Genomic DNA, 21,292 nt, shown 5'->3' on the forward strand with positions numbered 1-21,292 from the left:
TGCCTCCACTTGTTCGGCGGTGCTCGGCGGTCGACGTCACCGGTCTTCTAGCCATCATTGATCCATTTTTCATTTTCCATTGGTTTTGTCTTGTCTTCCCACACATCTGTTTTCAATCCCACTGGGATGTTGTGTATTTAACCCTCTGTTTAACCCTCTGTTTCCCCTCATGTCTTTGTCAGAGATTGTTTTATTGTCAGTGTAGTTTTAGGTTGTATAGGTGCGCGTGGGGTCATCGTACCCATGTTTGTTTATGTCAAAAGTGTGTGTGGGGGGGGGTTAGGGGTTATTTGTATTGACCCCTAACCCCCCCCCACACACTTTTGTTTTACACTGCTGCAACTCGCTGCTTATTATCTATGCTGAGTCACCCCTACCTATAGTACATGTACTTATTACCTCAGTTACCTCGACTAACTTGTACCCACGCACATTGACTCGGTACCGGTGCCCCATGTATATAGCCTCATTATTGTTATTTTATTGGTTCTTTAAAAGCGTTTTTACTTTAGTTGATTTTGTAAATAATTTCTTAACACTTATTTTCTTAAAACTGTATTGTTGTAAGTAAGCATTTCAAGGTAAGGTCTACACCTGTTGTATTCGGCACGTGACAAATACGATTTGATTAATTCCATCCAACCTGTATACCCCAGACCCAGACTACAAAGACTTCAAAGACAACAAAAACAGCCTGGATCAAATGTGAGTAATCTTATTATGATACAGACTCATCACATCTCAGCTACAGGCACTAAACAATTTATCAGACTTGGCCTATTAGAGCTCTCAGTCCTAAACCTACACTTAAACTGTAAATGAACTTATTACTAACAGGCTCTCGAGTGGCGCAGCGGTCTATGGCACAACATCTCAGTGCTAGAGGCGTCACTACATACACTCTGGTTAGAAAACAAGCGGTATCACAACCAGCTGTGATTGGGAGTCCCATAGGGAGCCGCACAATTGGCACAATTGAACTATGCCATGCTTAAGGCAAAATACTACTTGAATTTTACAGGCCACCTGGTCCTTATACTATGTTTTTGCCAGAATTTGCTGAATTCTTATCAAGCCTTGTAATCCTATATGACAAAATAGTAATTATATATGATTTTAATGTACATGTGGACAATAACAGTGATGCCCTGGGAATAGCATTTTCCTCTCTTATAGAGTATTTAGTCTTTGCTAAGAATGTATTGTGCCCACCCGCTGCCATAGCCATACGCTAGATCTAGCCCTATCCTATGGTATTGATATTTTAAATGTATCAGTCTCTCCTCAAAATTCTGTACTCTCAAACCATGTACTTAGAACTTTTTAAATTGAATTGATAGTCCAGCTGAACCTGGATTTTATTTTAGCTGCCTCGCAGAAATGATAGATTCTAGCATTAATACCACAATAGCATTCCTCCAAGCTTGAAGTCCGCTGGCTGGCATGGCATGGCAAGACAGACAGACAGCATCACAAATTACAAGCAAGCCTTAAGGTCTGCGCATGCGTCCTACTCCTAAATTAATAGATGATAACAAATAGATTAGATTTCTCTTCAGCACTGTAGCAAGTCCCACATAGAAGCAGGCCCCAGCCTGCCTGAGCATTTTCTAGCCTCACCTGTAAGAGATTTAATGATTTTTTTAAATGAGAAAATTACTACAATTAGAGTTAAAATCTCAATGAAGTCATCTGATATGCCACAAACCCTACAGGAGTATGAGGAGATCACAGCTATTCTGGATTGTTTAACACCCCTGACTTGGTTGAACTCATTATGCACTCCAAGCCTTCCACCTGCCAACTTGACCCTAAACCCACGAAGCTTGTCAAATAACTTCTCCCACTAATAATTGTAAACACATCTTTCCATACTGGGATAGTCCCTGAATCTCTTAAATAGGCTGTAATTAGACCTAAAAAAACAATATTATAGGACTAAAAAATAAAAAACAATAGGCCAATCTCAAATCTCTGTTTCCTTTCTTAGATACTAGAGAAATCAAATCAAATCAAATTTTATTGGTCACATACACATGGTTAGCAGATGTTAATGCGAGTGTAGCGAAATGCTTGTGTTTCTAGTCCCGACAATGCAGTAATAACCAACGAGTAATCTAACCTAACAATTCCAAAACTACTACCTTATACACACAAGTGTAAAGGGATAAAGAATATGTACATAAAGATATATGAATGAGTGATGGTACAGAACGGCATAGGCAAGATGCAGTAGATGGTATTGAGTACAGGATATACATAAACATATGAGATGAGTAATCTAGGGTATGTAAACAAAGTGGCATAGTTTAAAGTGGCTAGTGATACATGTATTACATAAAGATGCAGTAGATGATATAGAGTACAGTATATACATAAACATATGAGATGAGTAATGTAGGATATGTAAACATTATATTTAAGTAGCATTGCTTAAAGTGGCTAGTGATATATTTTTACATCAATTTCCATTATTAAAGTGGCTGGAGTTGAGTCAGTGTGTTGGCAGCAGCCACTCAATGTTAGTGGTTGCTGTTTAATTAACAGTCTGATGACCTTGAGATAGAAGCTGTTTTTTAGTCTTTCGGTCCCTGCTTTGATGCACTTGTACTGACCTCGCCTTCTGGATGATAGCAGGGTGAACAGGCAGTGGCTCGTTGGTTGATGTCCTTGATGATCTTTATGGCCTTCCTGTGACATCGGGTGGTGTAGGTGTCCTGGAGGGCAGGTAGTTTTCCCTAAGTGATGCATTGTGCAGACCTCACTACCCTCTGGAGAGCCTTACGGTTGTGGGTGGAGCAGTTGCCGTACCAGGCGGTGATACAGCCCGACAGGATGCTCTCAATTGTGCATCTGTAGAAGTTTGTGAGTGCTTTTGGTGACAAGCTGAATTTCTTCAGCATCCTGAGGTTGAAGAGGCGCTGGTGCGCCTTCTTCACGAAGCTGTCTGTGTGGGTGGACCAATTCAGTTTGTCCGTGATGTGTACGCCAAGGAACTTAAAACTTACTACACTCTCCACTACTGTCCTGTCGATGTGGATAGCGGGGTGCTCCCTCTGATGTTTCCTGAAGTCCACAATCATCTCCTTAGTTTTGTTGACGTTGAGTGTGAGGTTATTTTCCTGACACCACACTCCGAGGGCCCTCACCTCCTCCCTGTAGGCCGTCTCGTCGTTGTTGGCAATCAAGCCACTGTAGTGTCTTCTGCAAATTTGATGATTGAGTTGGAGGCGTGCATGGCCACTCAGTCATGGATGAACAAGGAGTACAGGAGAGGGCTCAGAACACACCCTTGTGGAGCCCCAGTGTTGAGGATCAGCGGGGTGGAGATGTTGTTACCTACCCTCACCACCTGGGGGCGGCCCGTCAGGAAGTCCAGTACCCAGTTGCAGAGGGCGGGGTCGAGACCCAGGGTCTCGAGCTTGATGATGAGTTTGGAGGGTAGTATGGTGTTAAATGCCGAGCTGTAGTCGATGAACAGCATTCTCACATAGGTATTCCTCTTGTCCAGATGGGTAAGGGCAGTGTGCAGTGTGGTTGTGATTGTGTCGTCTGTGGACCTATTCGGGCGGTAAGCAAATTGGAGTGGGTCTAGGGTGTCAGGTAGGGTGGAGGTGATATGGTCCTTGACTTGTCTCTCAAAGCACTTCATGATGACAGAAGTGAGTGCTACGGAGTAGTAGTCGTTTAGCTCAGTTACCTTAGCTTCCTTGGGAACAGGGACAATGGTGGCCCTCTTGAAGCATGTGGGAACAGCAGACTGGGATAAGGATTGATTGAATATGTCCTTAAACACACCAGCCAGCTGGTCTGCGCATGCTCTGGGGATGCGGCTGGGGATGCCGTCTGGGCCTGCAGCCTTGCGAGGGTTAACACGTTTAAATGTTTTACTCACATCGGCTGCAGTGAAGGCGAGTCCGCAGGTTTTGGTAGCGAGCCGTGTCAGTGGCACTGTATTGTCCTCAAAGCAGGCAAAAAAGTTATTTAGTCTGTTTGGGAGCAAGACATCCTGGTCCGCGACGGGGCTGGTTTTCTTTTTGTAATCCGTGATTGACTGTCGACCCTGCCACATACCTCTTGTGTCTGAGCCGTTGAATTGCGACTCTACTTTGTATCTATACCGACGCTTAGCTTGTTTGATTGCCTTGCGGAGGGTATAGCTACACTGTTTGTATTCTGTCATGTTTCAGGTCACCTTGCCCTGGTTAAAAGCAGTGTTTTGCGCTTTCAGTTTCATGCGAATGCTACCATCAATCCACGGTTTCTGGTTTGGGAATGTTTTCATCGTTGCTATGAGTACGACATCGTCAATGCACTTTCCAATGAACTCGCTCACCGAATCAGCGTATTCATCAATGTTGTTGTTTGACGCAATGCGGAACATATCCCAACCCACGTGATCAAAGCAGTCTTGAAGCGTGGAATCAGATTGGTCGGACCAGCATTGAACAGACCTGAGCACGGGAGCTTCTTGTTTTAGTTTCTGTCTATAGGCTGAAAGCAACAAAATGGAGTTGTGGTTAGTTTTTCCGAATGGAGGCCGGTGGGAGGGCGGAAGTTAGAATAGAAAAATCCAAGGTTTTACCAGCCCTGGTAGCACAATAGATATGCTGATACAGTTTAGGGAGTCTTGTTTTCAGATTAGCCTTGTTAAAATCCCCAGCTACAATGAATACAGCCTCAGGATATGTAGTTTCCAGATTGCATAGAGTCAAATAAAGTTAGTTCAGGGCCATCGATGTGTCTGCTTGGGGGGGGGGGAATATATACGGCTGTGATTATAATTGAGGAGAATTCACATCACTCCAGTTACTCTGTGACGCATCAGTCTGATTTTCGATTTTAAGGATCTTTCTCCTAACTTTTAAGTCACTGCATGCCCCTTCTTATCTGACAGACATGCTTGTTCCTTACAATCCAGTGAGGGCGCTCCACTCCAGGTTCCTAGATGCAGAACCAAGGCTGGGGCGGAACATTCTCTATTAAAACACATCAGTTGTGGAACAGCTTGCCCTGTCAGGTAAGAGGGGCAAACACCATTGAGGTTTTTAAATCACTATTAAAAACGCACCTCTTGAGCCGGATTTTAATAATAGATATTTTTGCTTTCTATGTTCTTCTATTATTGCTTTAATGCAAATTGTGTTGCAATTCTAAATGCACTTTGAATTTTTTATTTGATTTGAGTTTGAGTGAGTGGTGGTGTGACTAAAATGCTAGCCACGGTCACCTGAGAGAGTGGGCATTAGCATGGCAAGCAAAAGACTTCATAACACAAGAGCTTTGTCCCAAATGGCACCCTTATCCCATATAGTGCACTTTTGACCACAGCCCACGGTGTCATTTTGGAGCGTAATACAGTTGAAGTCGGAAGTTTACATACAACATAGCCAAATACATTTAAACTCAGTTTTTCACAATTCCTGACATTTAATCCTAGTAAAAAGTCACTGTCTTAGGTCAGTTAGGATCACCACTTTATTTTAAGAATGTGAAATGTCAGAATAATAGTAGAGAGAATTATTTTTTTCAGCTTATATTTCTTTACATACACTGAATTCGTATTTGGTAGCATTGCCTTTAAATTGTTTAAATTGTTTAACTTGGGTCAAATATTTCGGGTAGCCTTCCACAAGCTTCCCTCAATAGGTTTTTGGCCCATTCCTCCTGACAGAGCGGGTGTAACTGAGTTAGGTTTGTAGGCCTCCTTGCTTGCACACGCTTTTTCAGTTCTGCCAACAAATGATCTATTGGATTGAGGTCAGGGCTTTGTGATGGCCACTCAAATACCTTGTTGTCCTTAAGCCATTTTGCCAAAACTTTGGAAGTATGCTTGGGGTCATTGTCCATTTGGAAGACCCACTTGCGACCAAGCTTTAACTTCCTGACTGATATCTTGAGATGTTGCTACAAAATATCCATGTAATTTTCCATCCACATAATTTTCAATCCTCATGATGCCATCTATTTTGTGAAGTGCACCAGTCCCTCCTGCAGCAAAGCACCCCCACAACATGAATGCTGCCACCCCCGTGCTTCACTGTTGGGATGGTGTTCTTCGGCTTGCAAGCGTGCTCATTTTTCCTCCAAACATGACGATGGTCATTATGGCCAAACAGTTATATTTTTGTTTCATCAGACCAGAGGACATTTCTCCAAAAAGTATGATCTATTGTCCCCATGTGCAGTTGCAAAATGTGGTGGTTTATGGCAGTTTTGGAGCAGTGGCTTCTTCATTGCTGAGCAGCCTTTCAGGTTATGTCGATATAGGACTCGTTTTACTGTGGATATAGATACTTTTGTACCTGTTTCCTCCAGCATCGTCACACGGTCATTTGCTGTTGTTCTGGGATTGATTTCTACTTTTCGCACCAAAGTACGTTCATCTCTAGGAGACAGAACGTGTCTCCTTCCTGAGCGGTAATGACAGCTACGTGGTCCCATGGTGTTTATACCTGCGTACTATTGTTTGTACAGATGAACGTGGTACCTTCAGGCATTTGGAAATTACTCCCAAAGATGAACCAGACTTGTGGAGGTTTTCCAATTTCTTTTCTGATGTCTTGGTTGGTTTCTTTTGATTTTCCCATGATGTCAAGCAAAGAAGCACTGAGTTTGAAGGTAGGCCTTGAAATGCATCCACAGGCACACCTCCAATTGACTCAAATGATGTCAATTAGCATATCAAAAGCTTCTAAAGCCATGACATCATTTTCGGGAATTTTCCAAGCTGTTTAAAGACACAGTCAACTTAGTGTATGTAAACTTCTGACCCACTGGAATTGTGATACAGTGAATTATAAGTGAAATAATCTGTCTGTAAACAATTGTTGGAAAAATTCCTTGTGTCATGCACAAAGTAGATGTCCTAACCGACTTGCCAAAACTATAGTTTGTTAAAACTTCTTCAGGATCGGTGGGTCCCCCATGGGATGGTTGAGCTAACGTAGGCTACTGCAGTTAGCATGAGGTGGTAAGTAACAAGAACATTTCCCAGGACATAGACATATCTGATATTGGCAGAAAGCTTGAATTCTTGTTAATCTATCTGCACTGTGCAATTTACGGTAGATATTACAGTGAACTAATACTATGCTATTGTTGAGGAGAGTGCACAATTTTGAACTTGAAAAGTTAAACCAATTAGGCACATTTGGGTAGTCGTGACAAAAAAAATTGAACATAAATGCTGCATACACTGCTGCCATCAAGTGGCCAACATGTAAATTGCGCCTGGGCTTGAGTAATAGCCTTTCAAAGATGTATTTCTTTGTATTATCTTTTACCAGACCCAATGTGTTATATTCTGTTAAATTCCTTTCACATTTCCACAAACTTTAAAGTGTTTCCTTTAAAAAAAGGGGCAGAAGAAGTTTTAACCAACAGCGCAGTTCAAGAAGAGTCAAGAAAATATTTACCTAATAAACTAAAGTAAAAATAATAAAAAGTAACACAATAACATGACTTGGCGCTCAGTCTATTATATAGGTCCTGGATTGCAGGAATTTTGGCCCCAGTGAAGTACTGGGCCATACGCACTAACCTCTGTAGTGCGTTTAATTTATTACCTTTATTTAACTAGGCAAGTCAGTTAAGAACAAATTCTTATTTTCAATGACGGCCTAGGAACAGTGGGTTAACTGCCTGTTCAGGGTCAGAATGACAGATTTGTACCTTCTCAGCTCGAGGATTTGAACTTGCAACCTTCCAGTTATTAGTCCAACGCTCTAACCACGAGGCTACCCTGCCGCCCCTGCTGTTTTACAGTCAGATGCCAAGCAGTTGCCATACCAGGCGGTGATGCAACCGATCAGGATGCTCTCGATGGTGCAGCTGTATCATATGGTGTGTGTGTGTGTGTGTGCGCGTGCGTGCGTGCGTGCGTGCGTGCGTGCATGTAAGTGTGTCTGTGTTCTGGGGTGTGTATATCTCAATTTGTTCCCTGAACACACCTGATTGAAATGGAATAGGGCCTACTACACCGATCTGAAATGCAGAGAGAGAGGAGAGGTGGAGAGGAGGTGGAGGTAGAGAGCTGGAGCTAACTACCTTTTTTACACACGCTGACTTTGAGTACTCCACTACCCAGGCACTCTTTGGGAGAGACACAGAAGCCTTCGTTGGCTGGGTTCTCCTCCTTGCTGGCCAGCACGTCACGAGGAGGGGTGAAACGATATGCTGGGAGTCCCTTCACCTCCACATCCTTCTCAAACTCCATGAAGATGGACCTGAGGATCACAACAGAAAAAGTACTGTCTAACAGGGTGTCATATTGACACAATGTCTCTTTTTCAAATGAGACCTGCACAATAAAAAACACACACATCAATATAAATCACAATAAAATACTACATTACAAACATGATTATGAAAAACAAGCACAATATTCACTTAGAGCATTCCCCACTAATGTTTAAAATTAATACAGCTCATAATATCTGCGGAACTATCTCGCTCACATTTGGACTGATATGAATGAATGGAGCCACACCAACAGTATGGGTGGTCTTTTAATTAAATTAAGTGTTGCATTCCCCCTAGTGAAAAGGGTTAAATTTTGCTACTGAACTGCAGTGCACTAGACAATAAGATAATGGTGTAGGCACCATACTGTAAACATGGCCATGGATTCTGTGGTGTTTAGAAAAGATGAATGCCAACACACAGTCTGAGCCAAGGCTGGAAGGATACTGTAAGCAGACCTGGGATCAAATAGTATTCAAAATCTTTCAAATCCTTTGAAAGTTTGTTCTAAACTACTTGGAGGCGATTGTGACGATTCTATTGGTTCCATTATACCAGGCAAGATGAAACAAGCCCAGCTAAAGTATCTGAAATTATTACAAATAGTACTTGAACCCAGGTCTGACTGTCAGGCCTTCAGGTAGGCCACCTGCAACAACGCTCTTTATTGTCTGAGACATGAGCTCATCTTTCAGAAAGCTGTGTAATGGTGAACATGTGTTGAACTACACTTGCTTCTACCCACACACCCTCCAATTTACATGCATAGGTTAGTCAAGGGGTCACAGGTCATGTCACTCACAACAAGTCACCCACAGGGGAAATTACTTCTGGAGATTCCTGGGGTATTGGTACCCAGGTTTCTGATCAATTTCAATTAAGTTAACTCAGGGCATAAACTGACATTCTAAACGTAATTGACCAAAATCCTAATACTAACTCCAGATGATCTTTAAGTTGAACTAATCTTGAAATCCACAACTAGATCTTTAACTTTATTTAACTTTACATTTATATCATTATTTTTCATGAGAGATTAACATTCTTCCAATGTGGAATTAAAGAGAAATTCCAAATGGAATTGACCCCAAAACTGGTACATCCAGTTGACTTGATCCTTCGGTCATTGCCAAAGGACATTTTGCCGATGTGGGACATAGTGCATCAGCTCTTCCCTAATTCTTAAACCAATGTGTGTAAAAACCTTTGGGTTACTGATTATGATATTAGTATAGTGAATGCTAATGAAATTGAATTATTTTTCCAGCATAAAGGGGGTAGTCATTTTCTCTCTTTGAAATGTTTCACAGGGCTATGGTCTTGGGGAGAGGGGTTGTGTGAGATTGAAACCGTAAACTACCAAATTAAATAAGGCCTGGCCTTTATTGTTTGTTTTTACCTTAAGGTTTGCAAATACCCACACATAAAACACTTGTTATGACTATTTGTTGGTGTTTTAAAATACTATGTTTGATTTATTGTGAGTGTGCTTTTTCATTTGGGTTTAGTGAGTTTTCCGTTTGTCTTTGTGCCAAGGTATCAACCTCTCTGGGATATGTGGGACGCTAGCGTCCCACCTGGACAAAAGCCAGTGAAAATACAGAGCGCCAAATTCAAATAAATTACTATAAAAATCTAACTTTCATGAAATCACACATGCAAGATAGCACATTAAAGCTACACAATCCAGCCAACATGTCAGATTTCAAAAAGGCTTTTCGGCGAAAGCAAACGATGCTATTATGTGAGGATAGCACCTCCGTGAACAAAGAGAGAGAAGCATATTTCAACCCTGCAGGCGCGACAGAAAACGCAGAAGTAAAAATATAATCCATGCCTTACCTTTGACGAGCTTCTTTTGTTGGCACTCCAATATGTCCCATAAACATCACAAATGGTCCTTTTGTTCGATTAATTGCATCGATATATATCCAAAATGTCCATTTATTTGGCGCGTTTGATCCAGAAAAACACAGATTCCAACTTGCGTGACTACAAAATATCTCAAAAGTTACCTGTAAACTCTGCCAAAACATTTCAAACGACTTTTATAATACAACTTAAGGTATTTTTTAACATCAATAATCAATAAAATTGAAGACGGGATGATCTGTGTTCAATACAGGAGGAAAACAAACTGTAGCTAGCTTTCTGGTCATGCGCAACTATCTAACAGAACACTTCAAGTTACCCTCGTTCTGGATGGCCGTACTTCTGCATTACACAAAGGAAAAACCTCAACCAATTTCTAAAGACTGTTAACATCCAGTGGAAGTGGTAGGAACTGCAAGAAGGTCCCTTAGAAATCTGGATTCCCAATGAAACCTCATTGAAAAGAGAGTGACCTAAAAAAAATCTGAATGTTTTGTCCTCTGGGTTTCGCTTGCTAAATAAGTTATACTCACAGACATGCTTCAAACATTTTTAGAAACGTCAGAGTGTTTTCTATCCAAATCTGCTAATAATATGCATATCTTATCTTCTGGGGATGAGTAGCAGGCAGTTGAATTTGGGCATGCTTTTCATCCAAAATTCCGAATGCTGCCCCCTATCCTAGATAAGTTTTTAAAAGGACACACATACATGGATTTTTCTGAAGTTATTATTTTCTGAGTTTTAATTGAACATATGAATTCTTTTGATAAGACAAGTACTGAAAACGTACTGGAACCCTAGGATACGAAATGTATGAAATGTTTGACTGTTTTTTATTAATTAGTCTAATATAGTAAGAAACACTTATTTGAAGGGTTTGTATGACCTCTGACCTCTGTCCTGACTTTCCTGTGTGGTTTGATCACCCTCACTGGAAAGCCATTTGGATAATACATTTGTAATAGTGATTTGAAGGTAATTTGTAATATTGATAATTATGATGAAGTTTATAGTTAGCCATATTTGTGATTTGGACCAATGTGAAGAAGGAGAGGGCGTTGCCTTTGACTATGGGTAGGCTGTCTTAAGTCTATTTTACTATGACCGTATGGGTACAATTATTTTTCTTCATGGAGATATTAAGGGTAGTGATGCTAATTTGATTTTGTTATTTGAAAATATATATATTTTTTTTAACCAGTAGTACTGTTTTATTTTTTATTTTTTATTTTTTTTACACATTACTCACATTGCTAGTCATGTGTCAAAATTATGGGGGAGGTACTTTAGATTGAAGTTTACACACCTTGAGTGATACAGTTTAAGTCGGAAGTTTACATACACCTTACACCTTACACCATACACCAGCCAAATACATTTAAACTCAGTTTTTCACAATTCCTGACAGAAAGTCCCTGTTTTAGGTCAGGTAGGATCACCTCTTTATTTAAAAAATGTGAAATGTCAGAATAATAGTAGAGAGAATGATTTTATTTCTTTCATCACATTCCCAGTGGGTCAGAGATTACATACACTCAATTAGTATTTGATAACAATTGTTTAAGTGCAGTACAGAAACCCAGCCTAAAACCCCAAACAGCAAGCAATGCAGGTGTAGAGGCAAGGTGGCTAGGAAAAACTCCCTAGAAAGGCCAAAACCTAGGAAGAAACCTAGAGTGGAACCAGGCTATGAGGGGTGGCCAGTCCTCTTCTGGCTCAGCCGGGTAGAGATTATAACAGAGCATGGCCAAGATGTTAAAATGTTCATAAATGACCAGCATGGTCAAATAATAGTAATCCCAGTAGTTGTCGAGGGTGCAGCAAGTCAGCACCTCAGGAGTAAATGTCAGTTGGCATTTCATAGCCGATCGTTAAGAGTATCTCTACCGCTCCTGCTGTCTCTAGAGAGTTGAAAACAGCAGGTCTGGGACAGGTAGCACGTCCGGTGAACAGGTCAGGGTTCCATAGCCGCAAGCAGAAAAGTGGAAACTGGAGCAGCAGCACGGCCAGGTGGACTGGGGACAGCAAGGAGTCATCATGCCAGGTAGTCCTGAGGCTCAGGTCCTCCGAGAGAGAGAAAGAAAGAGAGAATTGGAGAGAGCATACTTAAATTCACACAGGACACCGGATAAGACAGGAGAAGTACTCCAGATATAACAAACTGACTCTAGCCCCCCGACACATAAACTACTGCAGCATAAATACTGGAGGCTGAGTCAGGAGGGGTCAGGAGACACTGTGGCCCAATCCAATGAAACCACCGGACAGGGCAAAACAGGAAGGATATAACCCCATCCACTTTGCCAAAGCACAGCCCCCACACCACTAGAGGGATATCTTCAACCACCAACTTACCATCCTGAGACAAGGCCGAGTATAGCCCACAAAGATCTCCGCCACGGCACAACCCAAGGGGGGGCGCCAACCCAGACAGGAAGATCACGTCAGTGACTCAACCCACTCATGTTATGCACCCCTTCCAGGGACGGCATGGAAGAGCACCAGAATGCTAGTGACTCAGCCCCTGTAATAGGGTTAGAGGAGAGAATCCCAGTGGAGAGAGGGGAACCAGCCAGGCTTTTTCAGTTCTGTCCACAAATCTCCTATAGGATTGAGGTCAGGGCTTTGTGAAGACCATTCCAATACCTTGGCCTTGTTGTCTTAAGCCATTTTGCCACAACTTTGGAAGTATGCTTGGGGTCATTATCCATTTGGAAGACCCATTTGTGACCAAGCTTTAACTTCCTGACTGATGTCTTGAGATGTTGCTTCAATATATCCACATCATTTTCCACCCTCATGAAGCCATCTTTTTTGAGAAGTGCACCAGTCCCTCCTGCAGCAAAGCACCCCCACAACATGATGCTGCCACCCCTGTGCTTCACAGTTGGGATGGTGTTCTTCAGCTTGCAAGCCTCACCCTTTTTCCTCCAAACATAATGATGGTCATTATGGCCAAACAGTTATATTTTTGTTTCATCAGACCAGAGGTTTTGGAGCAGTGGCTTCTTCCTTGCTGAGCGGCCTTTCAGGTTATGTCGATATATGACTCGTTTTACTGTGGATATATATAGATACTTTTGTACCTGTTTCCTCCAGCATCTTCACAAGGTCCTTTGTTTTTGTTCTGTGATTGAGTTGCACTTTTTGCACCAAAGTACGTTTACCTCTAGGAGACAGAACACATATTCTTCCTGAGCGGTATGACGGCTACGTGGTCCCATGGTGTTTATACTTGCATACTTTGGTTTGTACAGATGAACATGGTACCTTCAGGCATTTGGAAACTGCTCTCAAGGATGAACCAGACTTGTGGAGGTCTACAAAAAAAATTCTGAGGTCTTGGCTGATTTCTTTTGATTTTTCCCTTCTCCCACTGGTTTTGAAGGTAAGCCTTGAAATACATCCACACCTCCAATTGACATAAATTAGCCTATTTTTCTTTATACCTTTATTTTACTAGGCAAGTCAGTTAAGAACAAATTCTTATTTTCAATGACGGCCTAGGAACAGTGGGTTAACTGCCTGTTCAGGGGCAGAACGACAGATTTGTACTTTGTCAGCTCAGGGGTTTGAACTTGCAACCTATCAGTTACTAGTCCAATGCTCTAACCACTAGGCTACCCTGCCGCAGAATATTCTACAGCCATGACATCATTTTCTGGAATTTTCCAAGCTGTTTAAATGCACAGTAAACTTCTGACCCACTGGAATTGTGATAAAGTGAATTATAAGTGAAATAATCTGTCTGGAAACATTTGTTGGGAAAATTACTTGTGTCATCCATAAAGTAGATGTCCTAACCGACTTGTCAAACCTATAGTTTGTTAACAAGAAATGTATGGAGTTGTCACGACTTCTGCCGAAGTCGTTGCCTCTCCTTGTTCGGGCGGTGCTCGGCGTTCGACGTCACCGGTCTTCTAGCCATCCTTTTTTCATTTTCCATTGGTTTTGTCTTGTCTTCCCACACACCTGTTTTCAATCCCTTTCATTACCTGTTGTGTATTTAACCCTCTGTTTCCCCTCATGTCTTTGTCAGAGATTGTTGTATTGTCAGTGTAGTGTGATTGTTGTATAGGTGCGCGTCGGGGTCCTCGTACCCATGTTTGTTTGTTTATGTACATTTAGTGTTATGGAGCATACTCCGTGAACTTTATTAAAAGACTCCATTTTACACTCCATTTGACTTTCCTGCTCCTGACTTCCCTGCCACCGATTACACCTATGCATGACAGAATCTCTGACGGTATATATGAAGTCAGCAGGAGAGGACACTATGCCCATGGAGCTGGAGGAACGCGTTCAGGAACAAGCGAGGGAGCTTGACGTTATCAGCTCCGTCATGGATCACATTGTCCAGAAAATGGATCGCTTGGAGAGACAGGGAGTTTCTCCAGCGCCACCACCACAACCGGAATCTCCCGTGAACATTTTTTCCTCTCCGGAATCGAAGATCCATTTATCCCTACCTACGGGATACAACGGAGATACTGCCGGCTGCCAGGGTTTCCTGCCAGGGTTTCCTCCTTTTCCTGAGAAAAGGGTGAGAAGAAAGCCCTGGAATGGGCCAGCGCTGTGTGTAGTAGGGAGGATGCGGCGTTGGACCATTTTGAGGAGTTCACCCACCAATTCCGGATAGTATTCGATCACCCACCTGAAGGCAAAGCAGCGGGTGAGCTTCTCTATCATCGGCGGCAGGAGACGAGGAGTGCACAGGATTTTGCTTTAGAGTTTAGGACCTTGGCTGCCGGCGCTGGATGAAACGACAGGGCCCTGATCGACCATTACCGTTGTAGTCTACGCGAGGACGTCCGTCGTGAGCTGGCCTGTAGAGACACCACCCTCACCTTCGACCAGCTGGTGGACATGCTGGCTACTCGTGGATGTCTAGATCGGGGTCTGGTTGTTCCATCCTCCCGCACCCTCTCTCCCGAACCTATGGAATTGGGAGGGATGGTGCGCAGGGAGACCGGAGGGGGTTCCCGCTCGAGCACCATTCAAGGTCGCAGAGGGCACACTGCTGGTCGGTGCCGGGTTGGTTCCTCTGGGAATAGAGAGGGCAGGCAGGGCATTCTGGCTTCACCCCAGGTGAGTAGGCACCATTCTCATCCAGAGCCCTCTGCTGCACTAATGTTTGTCTCTGTCTCGCTTCCTGATTTTTCACTGCATTCCCAGTATAAGGCGCTAGTAGATTCAGGTGCGGCTGGGAATTTCATTAATAAAAGTCTAGCTCATAGTTTAGGGATCCCTATTGTTCCTGTGGATATGCCTTTCCCTATTCATGCCTTAGATAGTCGACCATTAGGGTCAGGGTTTATCAGGGAGGTAACCGCACCTTTGTGTATGATAACACAGGAGGGTCACAAGGAGAAGATTAGTCTTTTCCTTATTGATTCTCCTGCGTATTCTGTGGTGCTAGGCCTACCCTGGTTAGTTTGTCATAACCCCACTGTTTCTTAGCCACAGAGGGCTCTCACGGGGTGGTCGCGAGAATGCTCAGGTAGGTGTTTAGGGGTTTCCGTTGGTGCTACTACGGTGGAAAGTCCAGACCAGGTCTCCACCGTGCGCATTCCCCCCGACTATGCCGATTTGGCTCTCTCCTTCTGTAAAAAGAAGGCGACTCAATTACCACCCCATCGAAGGGGGGATTGTGCGATAGATCTCCTGGTAGACGCTGCATATCCCAAGAGTCACGTGTATCCCCTGTCGCAAGCGGAGACGCAGGCTATAGAGACATATGTCAGCCATCCATTTCACCCGTCTCTTCGAGTTTCTTTTTTGTGAAAAAAAAGGATGGCGGTTTACTCCCGTGCATTGATTATCGAGGTCTTAATAAAATCACAGTGAAATATAGTTACCCGCTACCTCTGATCAATATGGTTATTGAGTTAATGCACGGGGCACGTTTTTTCACAAAATTGGATCTCAGGAGTGCGTACAATCTGGTGCGTATTAAGAAGGGTGATGAGTGGAAGACGGCATTTAGCACCACCTCAGGTCATTTTGAGTACCTGGTCATGCCATATGGGTTGATGAATGCTCCATCAGTTTTCCAATCATTTGTAGATGAGATCTTCAGGGACCTGCACGGGCAGGGTGTAGTGGTGTGTATCGATGATATTCTGATATACTCTGCTACACGCGCCGAGCATGTGTCCCTGGTGCGCAGGGTGCTTAGTCGCCTGTTGGAGCATGATCTATATGTCAAGGCTGAGAAATGCTTGTTTTTTCCAACAATCCATCTCCTTCCTAGGACATCGGATTTCCACTTCAGGAGTGGAGATGGAGAGCGACCGCATTATAGCCGTGCGTAATTGGCCGACTCCAACCACGGTAAAGGAGTTGCAGCGTTTTTTGGGGTTTTCCAATTACTACCGGAGGTTTATCCGGGGTTTTGGTCAGGTGGCAGCTCCCATTACCTCACTGCTAAAGGGGGGCCCGGTGCGCTTGCAGTGGTCGGCTGAGGCGAACAGGGCTTTTGAACACCTGAAGACTCTGTTTACCTCGGTGCCTGTGCTGGCTCATCCGGATCCCTCTTTGCCATTCATAGTGGAGGTGGACGCATCCGAAGCTGGGATAGGAGCAGTGCTCTCTCAGCGTTCGGGTACGCCACTGAAGCTTCGCCCCTGTGCTTTCTTTTCGAAGAAGCTCAGCCCGGCGGAGCGAAACTATGATGTGGGGAACCGAGAGCTGTTAGCTGTCGTAGAAGCCTTGAAGGTGTGGAGGCATTGGCTTGAGGGGGCTAAACACCCTTTCCTCATCTGGACTGACCACCGCAATCTGGAGTACATCCGGCAGGCGAAGAGATTGAATCCTCGCCAGGCAAGGTGGGCTATGTTTTTCACTCGTTTTGTGTTTACTCTTTCTTACAGACCAGGCTCCCAGAACGTTAAGGCAGACGCATTGTCTCGGCTCTATGACACAGAGGAGCGGTCCATGGATCCCACTCCCATACTCCCAGCCTCGTGTCTGGTGGCGCCGGTAGTGTGGGAGCTGGACGCGTACATTGAGCGGGTGTCACGTGCAGAGCCTTCTCCCCCTGAGTGTCCTGCTGGTCGTCTGTACGTTCCGTCTGCTGTCCGTGACCGATTGATATATTGGGCTCACACGTCACCCTCCTCTGGTCATCCTGGGATAGGTCGGACGATGCGCTGTCTTGAAGGGAGGTACTGGTGGCCCACTTTAGCTAAGGACGTGAGGATTTATGTTTCTTCCTGCTCGGTGTGCGCCCAGTGCAAGGCTCCTAGACATCTGCACAGAGGTAAGCTACAACCTCTACCCGTTCCTCAACGGTCATGGTCGCACCTGTCGGTGGATTTTTTTGACTGATCTTCCACCTTCACAGGGTTACACCACGATCCTGGTCATTGTGGATCGGTTTTCAAAGTCCTGTCGTCTCCTCCCTTTGCCCGGTCTCCCTACGGCCTTACAAACTGCAGAGGCCCTGTTTACACATGTTTTCCGACACTATGGGGTGCCTGAGGATATAGTGTCTGATCGGGGTTCCCCAGTTCACATCAAGGGTCTGGAAGGCGTTCATGGAGCATCTGGGGATCTCGGTTAGTCTTACCTCAGGTTTTCACCCGAGAGTAATGGGCAGGTGGAGAGAGTTAACCAGGATGTGGGTAGGTTTCTGCGGTCTTATTGCCAGGATCGGCCGGGGGAGTGAGCGAAGTTCGTGCCCTGGGCAGAGATGGCTCAGAACTCGCTACATCACTACTCCACTAACCTTACTCCCTTTCAATGTGTATTAGGGTATCAGCTGGTTCTGGCTCCTTGGCATCAGAGCCAGACTGAGGCCCCTGCGGTGGACAATTGCTTTTCGGCACGCTGAGGAAACCTGGGAGGCAGCCCACGTCCACCTTCAGCGTGCCATAATGCGCCAGAAAATTGGCGCAGACCGTCGCCGCAGTGAGGCCCCAGTGTTCGCACCAGGGGACAGGGTCTATCTCTCAACTCGAAAACCTGCCCCTTCTCCTGCTCTGCCGGAAGCTGGTTCCGCGGTTTGTGGGGCCGTTTAAAGTCCTGAGGAGAGTAAACGAGGTATGTTATAGGTTACAACTACCCACTCATTACCATATTAACCCCTCGTCCATGTGTCTCTCCTCAGGCCGATGGTGGCTGGCCCGCTCCAGTACATGCGTGATGTTCCTCCGCCTCCTCTAGACATCGAGGGGGTTCCGGCGTACTCTGTTCGATTCATTTTGGATTTGAGACGTCGGGCGAGGGACCTTCAGTACCTCGTGGACTGGGAGGGGTACGGGCCGGAGGAGAGATGCTGGGTTCCGGTGGAGGACGTGTTAGATCCTTCCATGTTATCAGAATTCCACCGTCTCCATCCGGATCGCACTGCACCTCGCCCTCCGGGTCGTCCCCGAGGCCGGTGTCGACGCGCAGCTGGAGCCGCACGTCAGGGGGGGTACTGTCACGACTTCTGCCGAAGTCGTTGCCTCTCCTTGTTCGGGCCGTGCTCGGCGTTCGACGTCACCGGTCTTCTAGCCATCATTGATCCTTTTTTCATTTTCCATTGGTTTTGTCTTGTCTTCCCACACACCTGTTTTCATTCCCATTCATTACCTGTTGTGTATTTAACCCTCTGTTTCCCCTCATGTCTTTGTCAGAGATTGTTGTATTGTCAGTGTAGTGTGATTGTTGTATAGGTGCGCGTCGGGTCCTCGTACCCATGTTTGTTTATTTATGTACATTTAGTGTTATGGAGCATACTCCGTGAACTTTATTAAAAGACTCCATTTTACACTCCATTTGACTCTCTTGCGCCTGACTTCCCTGCCACCTATTACACCTATGCATGACAGGAGTGCTTGAAAAACGAGTTTTAATGACTCCAACCTAAGTGTATGTAAACTTCCGACTTCAACTGTATGTAGGAGTGTATTGAGTGATATGTGAAGAAGAGTATTGCTGTGTTGCTTGTTTTGTTTGTTCTGTTCGTTTTGATACAAATCTCACCAGATTAGGTCTGATGGTGTCAGGATTTGGCCAGGGTTGTTCCGGGTTTTGGTCACTAGATGCCCCCATTGTGCTTTTTGACCTTATGTTTTTTCCCTTGTTCCCCATTATTATTTGCACCTGTGCCTCGTTTTCCCTGATTGTATTTAAACCCTTAGTTTCCCTCAGTTCTGTGCTCTGTGTTTGTATGTTAGCACCCAGCCCTAGTGTTCTGTGTATTCTTGTCGATTCCGGTGGATGCTCTTGTGGAATTCTGTTTTTGTTTTTGAGTATCTCTTGAGGCTTTTTTGTGCTATTCCTACCACCTTTTGGATTTGCCTTTTTTGTATTGAAGGACTTCTCCTTTTACTTTATTAAATACACCGTCTTAAGTACTGATGTGTCTGCCTCATCTCAGGTTCTGCTGACTATTCGTGGCTCAGTTGGTTAAGTGACTGTTTCTCACTCCGGAGACCCAGGTTCGTAACCGGGTCCTGACAGAAACACAGAGCCAAAAATGAACCCAGAGGCAGCCAGTTCCCAGGACCTTTTTGCCATGCTGTCCCACCACCAGGAGACTGTCCAACGCCACGAAGCCGCCCTGGTTCAGCAAGAGGCCTTAATGGCTAGACATTCTCATCTTCTGTCGGAGATGCTGACTTCCATTAAGCAAATATCTGATCGTCTTACCCCAGCAACAGTTCCTGTCCCAGTACCTCAGATTCATGTACCCATGGCAGTTAACCCCCTGGCTGAACCTCGTCTTCCACCTCCCCAACGGTTCTCAGGTGATCCAAGTGCTTGTAAAGGGTTTCTCACCCAATGTTCTCTCTCCTTTGAGCTACAACCCTCGTCGTTTCCCACCGACCGGTCTAAGATCGCTTATATCATCACCCTGCTGTCGGAAAAAGCCCTGGCCTGGGCTACTGCTGTGTGGGATGCCCATAGTTCCTGCTGTGCCAGCTACTCTGCCTTTGCTGAGGAATTCAAACGAGTGTTTCAAGGCCCAAGCAGTGGTTCTGACTCAGCCAAACAGCTCCTGACTCTCCACCAAGGTTGGCGCAGCGTGACGGACTATGCCATACAGTTCCGCACGGTGGCAGCAGCAAGTGGCTGGAACAACGAGGCGCTCACGGTGTGCTTTCTGAAAGGCCTTTCCGACACTATCCAAGATGAACTGGCCACTCGGGAACCACCGGACAATCTCGAGTCCCTGATCAAGTTGGCCTCACGCATTGACCAGCGTCTGAGAGAGAGAGAACTCAACCGTAGACCTCTAGCCCCTATCAGTCCCAGCTCCGAGTCCCCACCTTTTTCCTCGCTGGCTCCATCGGAACCCATGCAGATTGGACGCATCTCCCAGGCTGAGAGAGACCGCCGGATGAGGGAGCGACGCTGTCTATATTGCGGCAAACCGGGCCATTTCCGTTCCACGTGTCCCGGGCTCCAGGGAAACGCTCTGTCCCGTACAGACCGGGGGGAACTGTAACGGGAAACATAACCTCCTCCCATCCGTCCAACTCCCATCTGCTCATTCCAGTCACCCTCTCCTGGGACAACCACAAGCTTCACCTTCAAGCCTTGGTAGACTCTGGAGCCGCAGGTAACTTCATGGATGGTGTCTGGGCGAAGGAGAATGGCGTTCCCTCTGAACCTCTAAGTGAACCCATGAGGGTCACTACATTGGATGGAAGCCCTTTGGGATCTGGACTTGTCACTCATGTCACTACCTCCTTGCGACTTTCAGTTTCACAACACCAGGAATTGATGAACTTTCATTTGATCTCCTGTTCCGAGTTCCCTCTCGTCCTTGGATACCCCTGGCTTCACAGCCATAACCCTCACATTGACTGGTCTGTGGGCACTATCAAGCAGTGGGGTCCTACGTGCCAAGCTACTTGTATTTTCCAGAATTCCCCGAGTTCTACTCCCGAGTCTTTAGTATCCATCGACCTGACCCGAGTTCCCGAGTGTTACCATGACCTCAAACTGGTGTTTAGCAAACAGAGGGCCACCATGCTACCACCCCATAGACCTTACGATTGCCTCATCGACCTGTTTCCGGGCACTTGCCCCCCCAGGGGTCGGATCTTTTCCCTATCTCCACCCGAACGAGCTGCTATGGATACCTACATCAAGGACGCTCTGGAAGCAGGCCTCATGCGTTCATCCACCTCCCCGGCGGGAGCAGGGTTTTTCTTTGTGGCCAAGAAAGACGGTGGAT

General features: G+C 45.2%; 1 protein-coding gene across 1 annotated transcript in view; it reads right to left on the reverse strand.

The window, feature by feature from the left end:
• The window catches only part of LOC135517579 (lysosome membrane protein 2-like), a 69,447-nt gene that overhangs the window by 15,453 nt on the left and 32,702 nt on the right, over positions 1–21,292 (reverse strand). The window contains exon 7 of the mRNA XM_064942008.1: positions 8,050–8,228. Within this exon, the coding sequence (XP_064798080.1) occupies positions 8,050–8,228 (179 nt within the window). The remainder of the gene's footprint in view (positions 1–8,049; positions 8,229–21,292) is intronic.

This window comes from Oncorhynchus masou, chromosome 28 (assembly GCF_036934945.1).
Source record: "Oncorhynchus masou masou isolate Uvic2021 chromosome 28, UVic_Omas_1.1, whole genome shotgun sequence".
Taxonomy (NCBI): domain Eukaryota; kingdom Metazoa; phylum Chordata; class Actinopteri; order Salmoniformes; family Salmonidae; genus Oncorhynchus; species Oncorhynchus masou.